This window comes from Bemisia tabaci, chromosome 5 (assembly GCF_918797505.1).
Source record: "Bemisia tabaci chromosome 5, PGI_BMITA_v3".
Classification (NCBI taxonomy): Eukaryota; Metazoa; Arthropoda; class Insecta; order Hemiptera; family Aleyrodidae; genus Bemisia; species Bemisia tabaci.
The window spans coordinates 32,799,214-32,816,581 of record NC_092797.1 but is presented as its reverse complement, the minus strand read 5'-3'; the positions used below and the strand labels follow the sequence as shown (position 1 = coordinate 32,816,581).

At 38.0% G+C, this 17,368-nt stretch overlaps 1 protein-coding gene across 1 annotated transcript in view; it reads right to left on the bottom strand.

The window, feature by feature from the left end:
- LOC109037305 (uncharacterized) overlaps positions 1-7,412 on the bottom strand; it is a 64,732-nt gene extending 57,320 nt beyond the window's left edge. Inside the window, exons 1-2 of the mRNA XM_019051903.2 lie at positions 7,228-7,412; positions 1,319-1,383 (exon numbers count right to left, since the gene is read on the bottom strand). Of these exons, the coding sequence (XP_018907448.2) occupies positions 1,319-1,383; positions 7,228-7,254 (92 nt within the window). The 5' untranslated portion in view covers positions 7,255-7,412. The remainder of the gene's footprint in view (positions 1-1,318; positions 1,384-7,227) is intronic.
- Positions 7,413-17,368: the final 9,956 nt, after the last annotated feature.

The following is a 17,368-nucleotide window of genomic DNA, read 5'->3' as shown; positions in this document are numbered from 1 at the left end:
ATTTACGGTCTGCGCCTTGTTTCGGAGATGAACCGCAATTCACTTTCATCCGTGGATGAGGTTTTCAAAAATGTGGCTTGCAACTCGAATTGTGTTATTGTTTTGAACAGTCTTTTTCTTTCGATCTAATATTAAGGCAAGACGATGAATACAATTTTATTTTAATTTCAATTTTTTGGAACTAATTTGCTATTCGTCTCTCGAATCGGAGGACGAAAATTAGGAAAATGATGAGGACAAAGATGAGAAGAGGTAGGAAAGAAGAAAAGGAGGAGAAATGAGAGGGAGGGAGGGAGAGGAAAAGAGAGAAAAATCAGAAAAAGAGAAGAAGGAGAAGAGTAGATGAGAGAGAGGAAAAGTTGTTGCTTCTTTTCCTTTTGCCTCCTCAACTCCTCTTCTACTTCTTCTTCTCTATCTTTTATTTTTCTTTCCTCTCCTCTTTCTTCCTCTTCCTCGTTTTCTTCTTCTCCTTCTCTTCTTCATCTTTCATTTATTTCTTCCTTATGTTTCTCTTTCTCATCTCCCTCTTTCCCTTCTTCTCCTTTTTCCTCCTCTCCTTCTTCCCTTTTCTTTTTCCTCCTCACCCTCCTTTTCTCCTCCTTTTTCTCCTCCCTTATATCTCCTTTCTATCTCTTCTTCTTCTACTTTTTCTCCTGCTTCGCTTGCTACCGATTCAACGCGTCCTGATATATGTTAAAAATCCCGAGCCTATCAAATTGAAGTAGAAATATGAAAATTTTTTAAAATATCCATCTTTCTTAATGAAAGTCTTTATCTGACATTTACAAAATTTTTCAGGAAGGTTACCTCCCTGTGCACGAAAGTAGATCGAACCCTTTCTCTGGGGAGATCTTTGACCGCGAAGCATTGTGGGTTGGTCTTGGCATTCGGCTCTATGTTTGAGCACAGTTTCAATAGTCCCCAAGACAGAGGCTGCCCAAGTCACGATTTTCCCGAGGTACCAATCGCCCGATCATTGATTGTATCTTTTCAGATGCTTATCGTGATCGAGGCTGCAATATCCACAACTCGCCGCCGGCCATGAGTAAGAGTTTAATAGGGTGCGTGTCGTTATGCGAAACTGATGCTTGAGGACCCCGGGAAAGGACCGTCGGGAGAGGCGTCGGAATTTATCGTCAGGGAACCCAGATAAAAGTGACGGGTCTCTTGAAGTAAGAAATCCTTGATTGAGAAAGGCCTAAAGAGGCCGTTCAGAAAATACGTAAGACTGAAAAATTGGATTTCCCCTCCCGTTTCCTACAACGATTTTTTTATATTCGAGGCCCTATTTGTAATGAAGAATGTCAATTTTACTTACGATTTTTTGTAGAAAAGCCATCCGTGAATGGACGATATGCATGAAAACACTACGAGCAAAACCGACTGCAAAAGAAAGGAAAACTTAATGAATAAATACGAATTATGGTGATTGAAGGGTATGGAAGTAAAAATTGGCTGAATAAAATAACTTAATCTAATCGCTCTTACCTCTAAAAGTAGAGGTGAAATCTTTAGATTTATATTACGCCATTCATAAAATCTAATATCGCCATCATAAATATATTTAATCTACATTAACAAAGAAAACAAAAAGTGTGACTTTCTCCTACCTTTTCTGACTTCAAAGAGATGCTTTGCGATTTCAAAGATCACGAAGAAAAAAGAATCTTTGCGCAGAAGGCTCATCGTGGAATTTAGTTTTAACTTACTTTTTCAGTCGTGGTTGCAATTCAATTTTCTGGTGACAAGAATCTCGGTCTGGTGATAATGCTGCATAGTTATCGGGACCGAGGTATCTATAACTACGACTACAGAAGTAGGTTATGATTTTTTTGCTCCATGTATGTTTAAAACATTTTGCACACTATTATTCTTTTAAAAAAATAAATTAATAAATGAATTACAACGTTTAAACTCTAACATCGGATATATCGGTCCCCCAATATGGATTCGGCACCTAGCTCTGGACTCAGTTCTCCTTCTATTAGCCAAGTATGCAAATTTTGTTACCTATCTGTATTTCTTCATTGCATGGGTAGTGTTGACGCAAGGCGATAAAATAAACGAGCAGTTTTTTACAGTTGATTTTGTTTCTAGGATATTAATCTATGACTGGATTTCAGGTTGGAAGTTCATTAATTTTCAATCATGTAAAAATTGTTAAAAAGTAAAAAGAGGATTTGAAAGTAAAAAGTATCTATTGACATCAGCATTTAAGTGATGCTTTCAATGCTTTTTAATTTCATTCAACTCTTTTCTTATTTCTAAAATTCAATTGTTTCAGTAACGTCATTAAAATTAGTTCCGTTAGTTCCGTATTAGTTAGTCATTAAACATATTGACTCTGATTGAAACAAACAACTAAAGAGGAGCCCGAAACCAATGACAAACGAGAAACATGTTTCTCATTTACTCTTTAACTCTAAACTTTACTCTTTTTAAGTAGAAAGATAACTTAAAGCGAAACAAATGAATCGCTCCCATTAACTTGATACACGTAAATAATGTTGGTTGCTTCCGTAGAATTTTTGGAAACATTTAAAAGAGGACGCTTTACTTGATACTTGAAATGTCGCCCTTTTTTCGGTCGTTTGGTACCTAATATTTGAAACATTTTTCTTTCAATTACAATAATGCTTTAATTTGTTTGAAGCCACCAACTTTATGGTGTGTTATTTGAACACTACCCTTCTTTTCCCAAAATTTTTGTCGAAAAATACTGTTTTGAAGAGCAAGTCCATTTCGAGTTTCATAGATGACTGTATTACAATATCATATTTCCTGTAGTATTTTACTTTAAGATAGAATAAGTAATTATCATTTTTGAAATTCTCGTGCGATTATCCTTCAATTTTTTAAGAATATACTATCTATTTTACAGTGGAATCACCTGCCATGTCGTAATTGAAGCAAAGTATTCGGAAAAGAACAAAAAAATTCAAAGGCGTAACCGACGTTTCAAAAATGTAGCCCACTTTAAGAGCCGGTTCTATACCACTTCCACTTGTAGTTAAATTTAATCTCTCGTCAAAGCAAAACTTCCAAAGTTATCTTGAGGCTTACATAATATTTTGATCCGAATGATATTTTCGATTTTGGTGAAAAGTTTCGGAGCCATAGACTCGCTAAGAATTAACGTGTACTTTGAGTGCGTGAGAACGGGCTTCGGTGCAATAGTCAGTCAGGACTTCATGACTGCCGTGATAGCGAAGAAAGCAGTAAAAGCATTCTGCAATGAACCTCGTGACACATAAAAGCATGTGCTAACCATGGTTCATACAGTATTGCCCTTACTGCTTTCTTCGCTACCACGGCAGATGAGATGAAGGATCTCTTGGTGTTTTGAATATTAATTGTCCGTCAAACGCCCCCGAGAAAAGTGAATTATAAGTGTGCGGGCAGTGTGCGACACCATTGTGCAGTGTGCACCCTTGAGACAGGGAAAGTTCAGTAACAGACCTTTGCTGAACTTTCTTCCTGCTTATGATACAACTTGACCCCACAGTCACTCTCGTTGGACAAACAAGGAAGTCTGACGTCATTTTTCAATGCCGCCAACTTTGCTCTGCTGGAATCTGCGCATATTGCATAAGGACTATAAGGAAAGTCGAGCGTAAAATCCTCATGCAGCTTACTGGTATCGATATGCACTCGCATAATAGAAATGGGGGAACTCGGGACAACTTTTAACCGGACTATTACTGGAACAGTATATCTGTGCCAGCCATCGTTACTCTTCATGAAATAACTTTTGTTCCTTCCTACATAATCATTACTGAATTCATAGACTAAGAGGATTAGGTATAATTTAAGTTAAATTTTCGTATTGACTTTCTTCTTACTCCTCTTCTTTTTCTTCTGAGTTTTGCTTTCTTTTGCATCACCCTCACTAATCCTTTTTACATGGAAACTCACGCTCTAACAAAAATACCATAACCGAGAATGGCATACTACAGATAAATGCAGTTTTGAGTACATAAGATGCATACATTATCAGCATTCAAAAACGAATAAAACGAATGATGAGCACCTTAAAATAATTGACTTTCAATTAATTTTACAATGAATATAGCAAACTTTGGGAATTATATGATATATATGACTGAGAGGTATTTGGCAGTCAAATGATACAAAATCATTGTAAAGTTCTAAAAACTGTGCGACTCAACCGTCAGAGTTCCTAACCGTTCAGTTTTCCAAATTAATCCTATGCACCCCTAGTAGAGGTGAGTCAGCCTGACATCAGGCTATGTTTCATAAACTACCGTGAGCCTGACTGATTTAGGCAAACATCAATCTGACTCAGGGTAGTTTATGAAACATAGCCTTACGTCAGGCTGATTCACTTTTACTAGGGACTTGACACTTGAATAACTTCAAAAAATTATGCTATTGTGTGTTTTACTCTATGAGAGTAATTTTGCACTATTTGTTTATCTATTTGCAAGATCTCTCCCCCCCCCCCCCAAAAAAAAAAAATTAATCTAATTATCTGAGTGCATCGAAAAATAAAATATTCAAAATTTTCGTGTGAAATGAGTTTCACTGATACATCTGAAACTTCAGTCTTATTCATTCTTCAATCGTAATCTCCGCCTTCACTATTAGAATTTACGCACTCTCAGATTTAACGCGACCCAAAAAATTGGTTTTATCGAAAAAGAAAAAATATGAAAAAAATAAAACTGCAGGAGCTAGACAGAGAGAATTGTGTAAAAAATTATACTATTTCTAAATGTACGCGCATTTGATCAGAGGGAACTCCGAAGTATCAGTCAAATTTTACACTCGCCATTTAAACATTTCATCTAGATCGATTCTTTGTCATGTAATGTGTGCTGCTGGCCCTATCAAAGCTGCTTCAACATTTTTTGCTCGTTCTACATGTGTTACGGCTACTTACAACTGTTTGGAAAACAATGAGACCCAATTTGTACGGTCTGATAAGATTATTTAGGTCTAAAAAGGTTGTTTTTCGGATTTAAAATGTAAGACAACGGGAGTGCCTCGTCCGAAAGAGTCCCAGCAGAGCCAATGCTCTTTTCGCCCGTGGTGGAGACAGTCTCCCGGTTAAATATTCCTACATGGTCAACATACGTCGGGTGCGTGGACTTAATGAGCAAGCGTGTAGGAAAAGGGCAAAGACGCCCGGAGCTGGGCCCTAAGTCGCGTGCCTTTCAGTTCGACCGGGGCCAAGAAACGCCAACTCCTTGACGCATCGACCGATTTTACGCGTTGCGGTCCATCGCCGGGGATCAGGGGAGAATGCAGCGCTCTGCACTCACCGTCTGCTTCGGCGGTAATTTATTCCGGGGTTAAAGAGTAGTTTACCGGTGATAATTGGACGTGGAAACAAGTGAAAGCTGTGAATTTACCGAGCGTCAACTAGAGGCGGTGCGCACTTGTCTCTGAATAATTGTAAATGGATCTCTGTGCACTTCCATCATGGGCTCCTTCCCCGTTGACAGTTGAATGCGGAATGCCAACTCTCCTTGATAGATGGCGGCCCAATCATACTACGCTACCGACTTGTTTTCCGAACAGCCGCCGTAAATCTTAAATCCTACATCGTCCTCGCCGTGAACTTTGTCTACAACTCCAAGCTGGAGTCCCCTTTAGAGTGAGAGTATCGACATTGAAGGTTTCGTTTCTGATTGGCTTGGCTATTTTAGGCTTCGTGGAGCTCTTGGGATCCAAATAACGGCCGACGTTGCATGCAGATTATTAAAATGAGTAGATTTCAATTGCTTGTATCACCGTGGACTTAATTTAAATTATGCAATTTAGGGTATTTAGTGAATTTTATGCGTTGGAAAAAATATTTTCTAATTACACCTCTTCTAGGGCAAGGATGGCAACAGGTGGAGTAGGCGATTGTATTGACAACGACCTTCTCCCTTTTGGAAAAAGGGGTCAAATCTTTCAAGGATCGAAAAGGGGAAAATAATTTTGTTGTTATGTTACGTTGCTATTATCGCTTGGACAAAATTTTACTCAAAAAGAGAAATTGTCATCAAACAATTAAACTAATTTTTTAATTTTATTTCAAGATAGTTTTCACTTTTAATTATATAGGTACATTTTATATATTTAGAATTGATCAAAATTTAAGGGTCGATTAAACGTGTCATCAATTTTCTGTGGCATGACGAGTTTAGAACTTACTAAAATCCCACTATATAAGAGTTTTTTTCTGAATATATTTACGAGAAACATATACAGAGCATACACACTTCCTGTACATTGCACCTAATTGTGAAGAGCATATACACCAAATGCAGATCGCATTTTTGCGATCCATCTCCTCTTTTTTAAAGACACTCATGAGGCTGCCTGATTAATGACTAGGTGCTTCACATGTTTAAAAAAATATAAATGTTCAGATATTTAGTACTTCTCACAACATTTCATTAACCTCACCTTGCTGAACAAAATAAATTCTTTCCGCGCGAATAATGTCGAAAACACCCATTTTCGAAATATGTTTGTGTGTATGTCTCATTCTAGTCCCTCGTTTCCTTTGAAATTCTATTGATGACGATTTTTGCTCAGGAGAACAAAGGATCTAAAGTAACTCTACCAAAACACATTTTCGAATATTTCGGCACAATTTTGCATCGCTAACTTCTTAACAATTCCTATCGAATTTTTGTTTTTTCATTATTTTCAATTTGTTTCAATTCGTTAAAATATTTTTATCTAAACAACTAAATGTTTTGTCTTTTCTAAGTGTGTAGTTATTTATCGTTTTCAATGATATTGAGAACTTGTTCGTTTTAAAAATATAACTATTTTCAAATTATTAAATTTAAAAAATCATTTTCAGTTTTTAATTTTATAAAAGTACTATTTTAAACTTTTTATTTTTGAAAAGGATATACGTTCAACTATTACTTGAAAACAATCAATTTTTTTTAAATTGAAGATTTTATTTTCCTTTATATTCTTAATAAATATGTATTTTTATTTTATTTCTTTTTAATTCACGTACACATCACTAATACTCAACGAAAAATGAACGCGCACTCATCGAAGAAACAACTAAAACCAAAGCTTTTCTTCCCTTGGCGAAAATAATCCGTAAAAATAGCACCACTCCCCTGCATGTGTTAAAATACGATAAAAAAAGAACAAAAATAATTTTAAGAAAAATCACAAAGTAAAAAAATAAAACTTGCAAAATGTAGCGAGCGACGGCGAAGTAGAGTATTGAAAAAATAAACTTACGAAAACAAATATCCTAGACACAAACATTTTGAACAGGGGTTTATCACCACTCTAGCGCGGAGATCGCCCTGAGGAGCGCTTTTATATGGGCCCGGGTTCCCAACCCTTCTGAATCTGAGTTCGCCTTGAGTGACGCACCACCACTCACACCACACTACCGCACTAATTGGAAACAAAAACACAGGCACACGCACACGGACCAAGCTTTGGACTTCTTCGTCCTCTTCTATCAATTGTCCATTATCCTCCTAATCCGCTGTCTTCGATTTACCTATTACACAGTTGACAAATTTGTCTCTAATTTTTTCAACTGGTCAATAATAAGAAATCTAAGAAAAATGAGGTTGGTGTGTTCTATGTACGAAGAATAAGTGGATCTATGTAGAAATCTTTGTGACGCTCTGAACGTGAAACATAATTCCAAAGACTTTTAGTTTTTTAAGAGGAATGGGTTATAGCTGGATTAGGGAGGAACCTTAGAGAGTAAGAAACCCTTAAAAAGGGATACAGAAACTGAGAAGATTTGGGAATTTAAGCTTCTCTCTCTTCGGGATGTTTTTCAGACTTTAAACATTTCACGAATCATAATTTTATATTCTGTCCCAAGAATTGATGCCAATCAGCGTGTTTTTTTTTTTTTTTTTTTTTTTTTTTTTTTTTTTTATTATTAATATTTAAAATTGAATAATTAGGTTATTTTCAATCAACTAAAATTTTCTGCTCCATGAGAAAAAAGTGTTGCGTGGTTACTAAGATCTATCAGCTTCTACGCTTGTTATAAATGAACTAAGACGGGTAAATAAATTAAATTCACAAGATGAAATTTTCGATTACTGAATTTTTTAAATAAAAATAAATACTGATGTGGTATATTGAAATTTGAATAAAGAGAAAATGGCACCATCTTAATCTCATTGCAATCGTAGTATGGTACCTAATTGCGAAACGCAATTCAACATAGAACTGTTTTTTCCTCTCGTTTTATTCATCTCTTCAAAATTAAAGTAACAACTTCAAATCGCAGTCTCCAGAATATCAATATAGCTTTGAAAGGGTAACTCAGTAAGCTCATCCCAATCGATTATACCTAAAATTATATTGAAGACCTGAATTTGAACATGAGGTGTAAACAAAACTCAGCAGGAAACTTTCGAAAAGAAAAACTCCACTGTTGTTCTCGAGTTATATATATCCTGGTGATTCAAAACCTACAATGGACTACTCACACTTTACGGTAAGTATGCATGCAAAGTGAGACTTGATAAACTTGGCAACAGTGGCTTTTTAGGAGAGCACTTGAAAAACTAAAACAAATCCCAGCACTGCGCTGGGGCTCTTAAGTCGCGTTGTTTGCGTAGGGCAGTCATGAGGTGAGCTTTGAGGTTAAGTGTGGCGCGTGGCCGCCGTGTAAGCTGCATCAGATACTTCTTTTGTTTTTGAATCATCTCAATTCCATGCAACTATATTCGAAAGCTGCAATACTTGAGATGGCAACAAAGTGTGTTACAAAACATGACGCGAGCAAGCAACTATTACTGCTCCTAAGCTGCTTACATTGCCTGCTCCAATTTTTGAAGGCGAAATATAGCTAGAACGTACGCCACTACAATGAGTACTCCAATTGATAGGCGAATATGACGGAAACGGAATGAACGCTTTGAACGTTGCCAAACTACAGCAAGCAACTATTTCTGCTTCGAACCCGCTTAAATTGCTTGTTCAAGTATTGAAGGCGAGGTGGCTGGGATATGGGCGATTGCTGCAAGCCCATGCATTGTAAGAGAGCTCATGCATGCGTTGGGATTTGCGATGTAATCACTTTTACTCACATGTAAAATTTCGAGAGAGACACGATGATATCTTTTGTTTTCTCTGAAAAAAACTTCAAAGCTCAAAAAAAGCCCTCTTTAAGGTCGCAATAAAGGGGATCCATGCGCTACAGTGAGAGGCCGCGCTTTTCTTACTCTGGCGTTTAAGTCTCCAGAAATATACATCAGTACTCAGTCGGGATGTGATATCATTTGGACCGAGTTAAACAGAAAGGAACCAAGCCACATCAGCTATTGCCAAATTTGATTGAGCAATTTAATTTTTTACATGAAAACGGTTGTGCGGATTTTTGTGCAAATTTCAGTGAAAATTCCCCATAGTTTGAGACAAATCCCCTAAAAATTTTAAAGGAATCCGCACAAAAATTCTATCGTAAAAAATTTAATTGTCCAGTTAAATTTGGCAATAGCTGATGTGGCTTGGTTCCTTTCTGTTAAACTCGGTCCATTTGTCAATCTCTCACATGAAATCGCCGTTTTCCAAACGAGGAAATGTATCTCTGCTCCAAGGTTGTAAATGTGACTGAAACGATTCAATTTTTATGTAGAGGCGAGGCGACGGTGCAATTTTCATCCGAAATTTTGCCGATTTTTGAACATGAAAAATTTAGGCTGAAAGCAGCAATGCGAACATGGATAAGATTGAAGGAAACTATGAAGCACATTTCCATTTTCCATTTACATAGTTCCTATTGATTTAATTCATTTGGCATGTGCACATATAGTTAGTCTCAGAAAAAATACGCCTTGATACATAGGTTCAAGCGTAAAACGGACGCGTGTAAAATATTGTTTAAAGGTGTTTTCCAAACGACCCCTTTGGCACTTTTAGTCTCACGTAAATATTAAATTAATTTTTCTTGAGTGACAAAATTTACCATGTTATACATGGTTCGTTCTTCCAATCGGTTGAAAAAATAAGAGAGTCATCAGAAATGGGGTGGAGACTAGAGACCACCATTTTACAAATTTATGTCAAAATCACCACCTGCTCAGTTTCATCCTCCATATGAAGGATGCACTCCCGAAGCCTTACTTTTCTCTACCTCCGCGCCAACCGGCTTCATTATTTTCATTTTGCATGCATCAAAGCATGAAATTATGCCGCTGACTGAACTACTTGGTTAGTTAGGAATTTTATTTTGCCGAGAAGATCAGCACTCTCGATTTGAATAATATTTAACATACATCATTCAGACAGTGCGTGACTGTTCATGATTTTTCAACGCACCTTTACCTCAACACAGGATTCGCCGGAAGCACTCATGATAGATACGATTATTATCGAGCACCTTGCAACACCTTTTTCGTTGATAGACATGGCATGATCCTGTCAGTATTTATCACGAGTTTCTTTTAACGTGTCAAGAAGGGGCGTTTTATTGCATTTTTAGAAGGAATTATAATCTCAACTTTTTTTCTCAATTAAGAGTGTCTGGGGGTATACCGGCGGAGTTGATAAAATGTGGCACCGGTAAACTATTTGAACATCTTCGGAAACTTATGCAAGACTGTTTGCATGGTTCCGAAATACCAAAGGATTGGAAGGAATCTTGGATTACTCCCAGTCATAAGAAAGGTAGTAAACAAGATTGCGATAATTACAGAGGTATATCGGTCACGGGAACCTTGAGCAAGGTCTATGGTAAAATTCTCAAGGCAAAGGTCGAAGAGTTTTGGAGCGGCCAGGAAGCCGAAGAACAGGCTGGTTTTAGAGCCGGTAGGTCTACCGTCGACCATCTGTTCACCATCACCCAGGTCATCGAGAAGAAAAGGGCGGTCAGCCAGGAGCTGCACTTGGTGTTTGTGGATCTTCAGAAAGCTTATGACAGCGTGCCGTTAGTGAAGCTTTGGGAAGCCTTGGAAAAAAGGGGTTTTAGCAAAGGACTTGTGGGGGCAATTAAATCATTTTATAACGGGACGATAGCAAGAATTAAATGTCGTGGAGAGTTGTCCGGAGGTTTCTTCGTCACAAAAGGACTGAAACAAGGCTGTTGTTTGTCACCAACACTATTTAAGGTATACCTAGAGCACGTTTTAGAGGAATGGAAGAAGAAGGTTGCAGGAATGGGCGTTCCACTCCTTGATGGGCAGACCCTTTATACTCTATGCTTTGCCGATGACCAGATCGTTGTAGCTCAAGATGAGGAAGATGCAGATTACATGACGCGGAAGTTGGTCGAAGAATATCGGAAATGGGGCATGGATGTTAGTGTGTCCAAGACAGAGAAGCTGGTCGTGGGAGCAGCGCATCAACGGCAAAGCATAGAGCTTGAGGATGGACGGCGCATCGAAGAGTGTGATGAGTATAAGTATCTCGGTGTCTGGCTTGATCAGGATGGAAGGATGGATAGAGCAATTAAGGACAGGATCATCCAGGGCAGGAGAGCCATCGCGATGCTGAACGGGGTGCTCTGGGATCAGAGCATCTCAAAGGCAAACAAGCACCGGATATATGACGCCATCGTTAAAAGTATCGTGCTCTATGGTAGTGAAGTGTGGCCTTTGACGAAAAGAACGCAAGAAATGTTGAGGGCAACTGAAATGGATTTTTGGCGGCGATCTGCCGGCATTTCGAGACGGGACCGTGTCCGTAATGAGAGAATTCGCCAGGTGATGAAGGTTGAGAAAGATATCGTGCACGACGTCATGTCCAGGCAGTTATGCTGGTATGGACATGTGCAAAGAATGTCGGAGGAGAGGTTGCCCAAACAAGTTTTGGATTGGGTACCACCTGGGAAGAGGCGACGGGGACGTCCCGTAAAGGGTTGGCGGCAGGGCGTTGACGAAGAGATGTTGCGGTGTCAGTTGCCCGATAACCTCTGGGAAGACAGGCATATGTGGCGTTTGGGTGTCGTAGAACGCCAGAGTGCGTTATAAAGCGACTTTATATATATATATATATATATATAAAAGAGTGTCTGTGCATACTTGTGTGTACAAGTGAGTGTGAGTGCTCTACGAGTATTCATCAGATCGACTACTTTTCTGTGAATTATTCTTATGTTTAACGAAAATTGCGAGAGGTTTTCAATATAAAAATATATTTCTATTAAATAAAAGTTTAAATTTTCAGATAAAAAATTGGAAAGTTGAAATTGGACTACCTTGTAATGAAGAGTATATATTATCGGTTTATTTAAAAAAACAACATATGTGACGTTGATTTTCCTATGCACTTGTAATTTTTTATAGATGAGCCGTATAAGAAGGAAGTTCCTGATGCAAAATGAAGCCTAGTTCAGTTAAGCCCTCCTCTTTTTGAGCTCGCCCACTCGGGAGAGCTCTTTGCGATCGATTTCTTTTAGCATTGGTAGTGTCGGTGGCGACAAATGTATGGTTCTCGTTGCCGGCGGAGGAACGGCCAAAATCCCATTGATTTCAACGTCTAAAAGTTGAATTTTCGCGGGTTACAGTTTTCCTCCGTCGAACATTTCCGTTCCCTCATTCAACTGAGGATTAATTGTTCCTCGTTTGCTACACTAGAGAGCAGCACTTTCCAGTGGCCGAGCATATCATAGCATGTTGCTATGGTTTTATAGCAAATAACCTAATTGTATGTTATTGCAACCCTGCTTCTCTTCCCGACTTCTGCGCTCTTCATCCTTCCTTCAACCGTCTTTTCCTCCTGGGCATATCTGCGGTCTCCACTAACCGTCAAATGATCTGGACAGTGATGGCAATGCTTAACCTCAAAGGGACGTGATCAATTATTTTTCGAAGATCATCCATCCCGGAACAAAATTTTAGTAGATTATTATCGAACCACCCATTGACCAAGACATTAAACTTTGTTTATTCTCTAGGGAAATGATCATCTAGTGTGTGATCCCGAACTTTTGTAAGTGGTTGTTTATCTGCAAAGCGGAATTAGGCCAATCAACCTACAACAACAACAACAACAACATAATTGTATGTTATCATCCTCTTATCTTTTCAATGCCGTTTTTGTGTGCAGTTGTACTTGCAATTGTTATTATTTCTTAAAATAAAAAAACATGGTGACCTCGACGTGATTTAATAAGTTCAATTAATTTTAAGTTACTAAGACTAAGATTGAGATTTGCGCATAATTAATGGATAATCCTTAAGACTGCCGTTATTGGTACCATAGAAGGTTAATTAACCTCAAAATAATTGCATGCTTGAGAGCTCGGTTGAGACTCGCATTGGGATCCTTTCAGAGTTTGTTTAAACCTCATATTAAGAATGCTTTAGGATTCGTTTGAGCCCCTCGCATTAAGAATGCTTGGGAGTTCGTTTGAGCCTCGCATTGAGTTTCTTTAGAGTTCGTTTTAACCTTAAAATACAGATGCATGAAGTGCTCTTTCGAGCTCCGTGCTATTTATAGTGCGCGAGGTGCTCCATTGAGCCACCGCATACCCACAAAGGCGTGATGTGCTCCATTGAGCCACTCGCATACAAAGACTTGAAGTGGTCTTTCGAGCTCCACGCTAAAATTCAAGGGAGTTCCTTTTCAGCTCTTAGTGTATACCATAAGTATTGTGTAAGAATTATGGCAGAAACGTTCCTCCGAACCGTGCTCAATTATAGTTTCTTTGAACTCTGTGCCAAAAAAAATTCAGAATTTCAGACTGCCAACTTAACAAAGTATAACCTTAATTCAAGTTGGCGACTTGATTTAAAAAAAAAAAATTAAAATTAAATCATATGGTTTCATTATATTGTTGACAAGTTAAGAAAAAGCTTATCAACGATGAAAGCCAGAAACAAAAATGCGATGGCAAAAATAGCCATTGCAACATTAGCCGCAAAATCACATTCATAAAAGATAATTCCATTTCTCTCTCTTTATTTCTCTTTATTTATTGAAATGTGAAAAATTTGACTTACGAAATTACGTCATAACATTTTGCATCGGCATGTAACCTCTGATAATTGGGTAAAGATTCATTTAATACATATACAATTTCAGAAAAAAGCATTAATAGTTGTTAATAGTTTCCCAAAGGCGAGCTCTCCAACACAGTAGTGTTGGAACCAGCAGCTTGTTTTCTATTAAACTCTTTGACTCATTGTTAAAGCTAAGAGCTGTATGTTAATAAAAAAAAACAGTCAAAAAAGAGCATGCACACAATACAATCTTGGCAATCTTATTTAGCCAGTGATACTACCCTTCGTTAAAGAATAATTATTAATTTTTAAACTACATTTTGCAATAAGAAATATTATTTGCTCATCCATTAAAACAATTTCGCGTACAAGGAATTTAATAGCACATATTGTGTTTCTAAAGTAAGCCAGAAATAATGGATTTTATCATAAAAAGGAGTCAAGTGTTACAGCAGCCCAAGGAAAATATTTTTGAGAACCACTTCTATTTGATTAGCCCTCACCTAGGCTGGCCGTTCACTATAGAAGTTCAACCTATCTCCTTCACCCTCAATCCTAAAGCATCTAGGTATCGGCTACAACCACCAGAAATATCTCAGTCCTCGAAGAAACACGAAGACCATTAATCGAATTAGACTGAGAACTGTAGAGTGTAGTCTCTACCTCTGCAACTGCTGGATCCTCATCTCAAGAGCAACTTCATCTTTAATGAAATATACTTGTTTCACAGATAATTGGTGTTTGTGCATACGTCAGCTCATAATGGAGAAACCATGATTCTCAGTTTTTGAAGTGTTTATCGGCATCTTCTGACTATATGGACCTCAATCCCTCCTTCTGACTCAATGGAGACAGACCTAGATTTTTCAGGCGAAGGTTTGGTGCTTCTGTTGCCTTTTATCTACAATAAATTAGACCACATTCAGCGGACATAAAGTTTCTATCCAATGCTGCCATTTTTTCATTACTTTTCTTACTCATTAAAAATGAATTAATGCAAAACTGATCCAGTTGGAGCTTTATTAATTTATCGAGAATTTAGAAGGAATCTCAACAAAGATAGCACGTGACAGATATTTTAGATTAAATAAATAATCCCCCAAAAATCATGGATATTCCAGCTCTGTTGGTTATGTGCTTAGCTGAATCTTAGTGAAAAAGGATTATGTTTAATAATTTCGTGGAAATTGCAGCCTGATTATTTACACTGGAACTTCTTGAGGCAGACTTTTCTTCACAGTCTTACTGAAAGTTAGAGCAGATCCAAGCAACTTCAGGAGTGAGACATTTTTTGAGGTGTTGAATTCTAAAAATGTTATCAGCTTACTGGCTACATCATTATATGAACGAAGCCCCAATACATCACGGAAAACCTCTCACGTGAAACCTCTTGACAGGACCCCTCCCAGCTACACACACTCAAAAAAAATTCTCGGCGTTTTTACAAAGGTCCGTTGGTACCTTTACCATCTTACTTTTTTTACCAATATTGGTAATTTTACCAAGACAGACTGGTAAGCTTACCTAAAAACCGGTATTTTTACTGGTTTTTTTTTTTTTTTTTTTTTTTTTTTTTTTTTTTTTTTTCAGGTAAGAATACCACTTTTATTCGCAATCAATTCCCGGTAACTTCGCCATTTTATCTCGGTAATTCTACCACAGTCGATAAAAAATATTGGCGTTTTTACCGGGGTCCAGTAAAATTACCGAAAAAGACAATAATTTTACCGAGATTTCTCGGTAAAATTACCAATTCCATAAATGGTAATTTTACCAAGAAAAAACCGGGATCAAATGAAACCCTGAATTCTTGGTAATTTTACCCTTTTCTTAGTAAATACACCGAGATTTTTTTTTCAGTGCGCACAAGAGTAGTATCGATAACATTTTGGAGTAAAATATTTGCATCTTTTACGCAATCAGATATGAAATAGCTCAAAAAACGACCACAAAGTAACGAAATAAAACACTAACCGAAAGGCAGGTCCTAAATGAATTAAATCCTGAGACAGGCGGCTTTACTGCTTTATTATTTGTCGGGACCGTCAAAAACGCTACCTACAGTGAGTATTAAACGGTGATATGATTGATGTTAAATTGAATTAGAGTGTCCAAGTCGCACGCTTGGAGTCGGTGAGGTGCCGACGATCGAAGAACCGACAAAACATCATCAATCACGTCAACAAAAACAGCGGCGGCGGTAGCAACTCAACGATCACCTCTCGCCTCTGTACGATGAGAAATGTCCTTAGTCGAAAGATATATCGATCATACATCGATATGTGCTTTTTTCGATCGAGTTGGCACACTAAATTTTTTACGTTCAAAGGAACGTAAAAGCTGCCAAAAAATTGTTCTGTAGAAAAATGTAGGAGAAGAGAGGGGTCTCAAGGGCTCGGTGGTGTCAAATCATAGATTAAACAATACGCGATAAAGGAAGAACGCCTTATAAGCCTCCCGACGTTGTCATATCTCCGTGAATAAAAACGGAATTTACTAAAAAAATTGAGAATATCTTTCTTCAAATTTTGTAGACAATTTTGGTTGGTTTTCTATCTAAAATATCTGAAAATTTTAAAGAGACATATGCATAAAACTTTCTTCAAAAATACACTGGAAAAACGATATAGTGCTGAGCACTAACTGTTCAGATCAAATGGAGCCAGCTGGTATGGGAGTGGTGCTAAGCCCTAGAACTTTAGGGTCCAGCCCTCATGGAAAAAAACACATTGGATCTAGAGTCCAGACTCTTGAAAACATTGACAAGAAAAAGGACTCTTGATTCAATCAGATTTAAGCTTAAATCAAAAGGAAATTCGCTCAAATTAAGAGGCTTGGTTCTCGATTTAAGCTTAAATCTGATTGAATCAAAAGTATTTTTTCTTGTCGATGTTTTTAAGAGTCTGGACTCTAGATCTAATGTGCTTTTTTCCAGTGCTACAGACTGTAGGTCTTAGCAGTACTGCTATATCAGCTGGCTCCATTCGATCTAAACAGTTAGTGTCCAGCACTACATCGTTTTTTCCGTGTACATGTTTTATTCGGTGAAATTTGGCACCTTTCGTACGTTCATATGGCGTTCTTCCTCAGAATGGTAGAATTGGTCTACAAGGAGAAAATATCGATGGATCGAAATTCAATCGACTGCGCCTGGAGTCACACGATAAAGCGATCAGCGCTGTGGAGACTTGAACGCTGGACTAGGAATAAGACGAAAGTCATCCTCGCGGCTTGCGGCACTTGGGGTTTGATCATCCTCCGACGGGAGAGATAGCCAGGGAGGAGATACCTCGCCCCCTCTATTCCAACCCTTTACATCTTAATTTTTCTTCGCTCAGTAACCACCTACTATTTACGATCCCCCGCATTCCACCCTCTCTCCGGGTGCCTGGGCGTCTTCCTCTGGGGCCCGCGGCGGCGGCGCACAATGGATCAAGTCAATAGGAGAGGTCGGACAA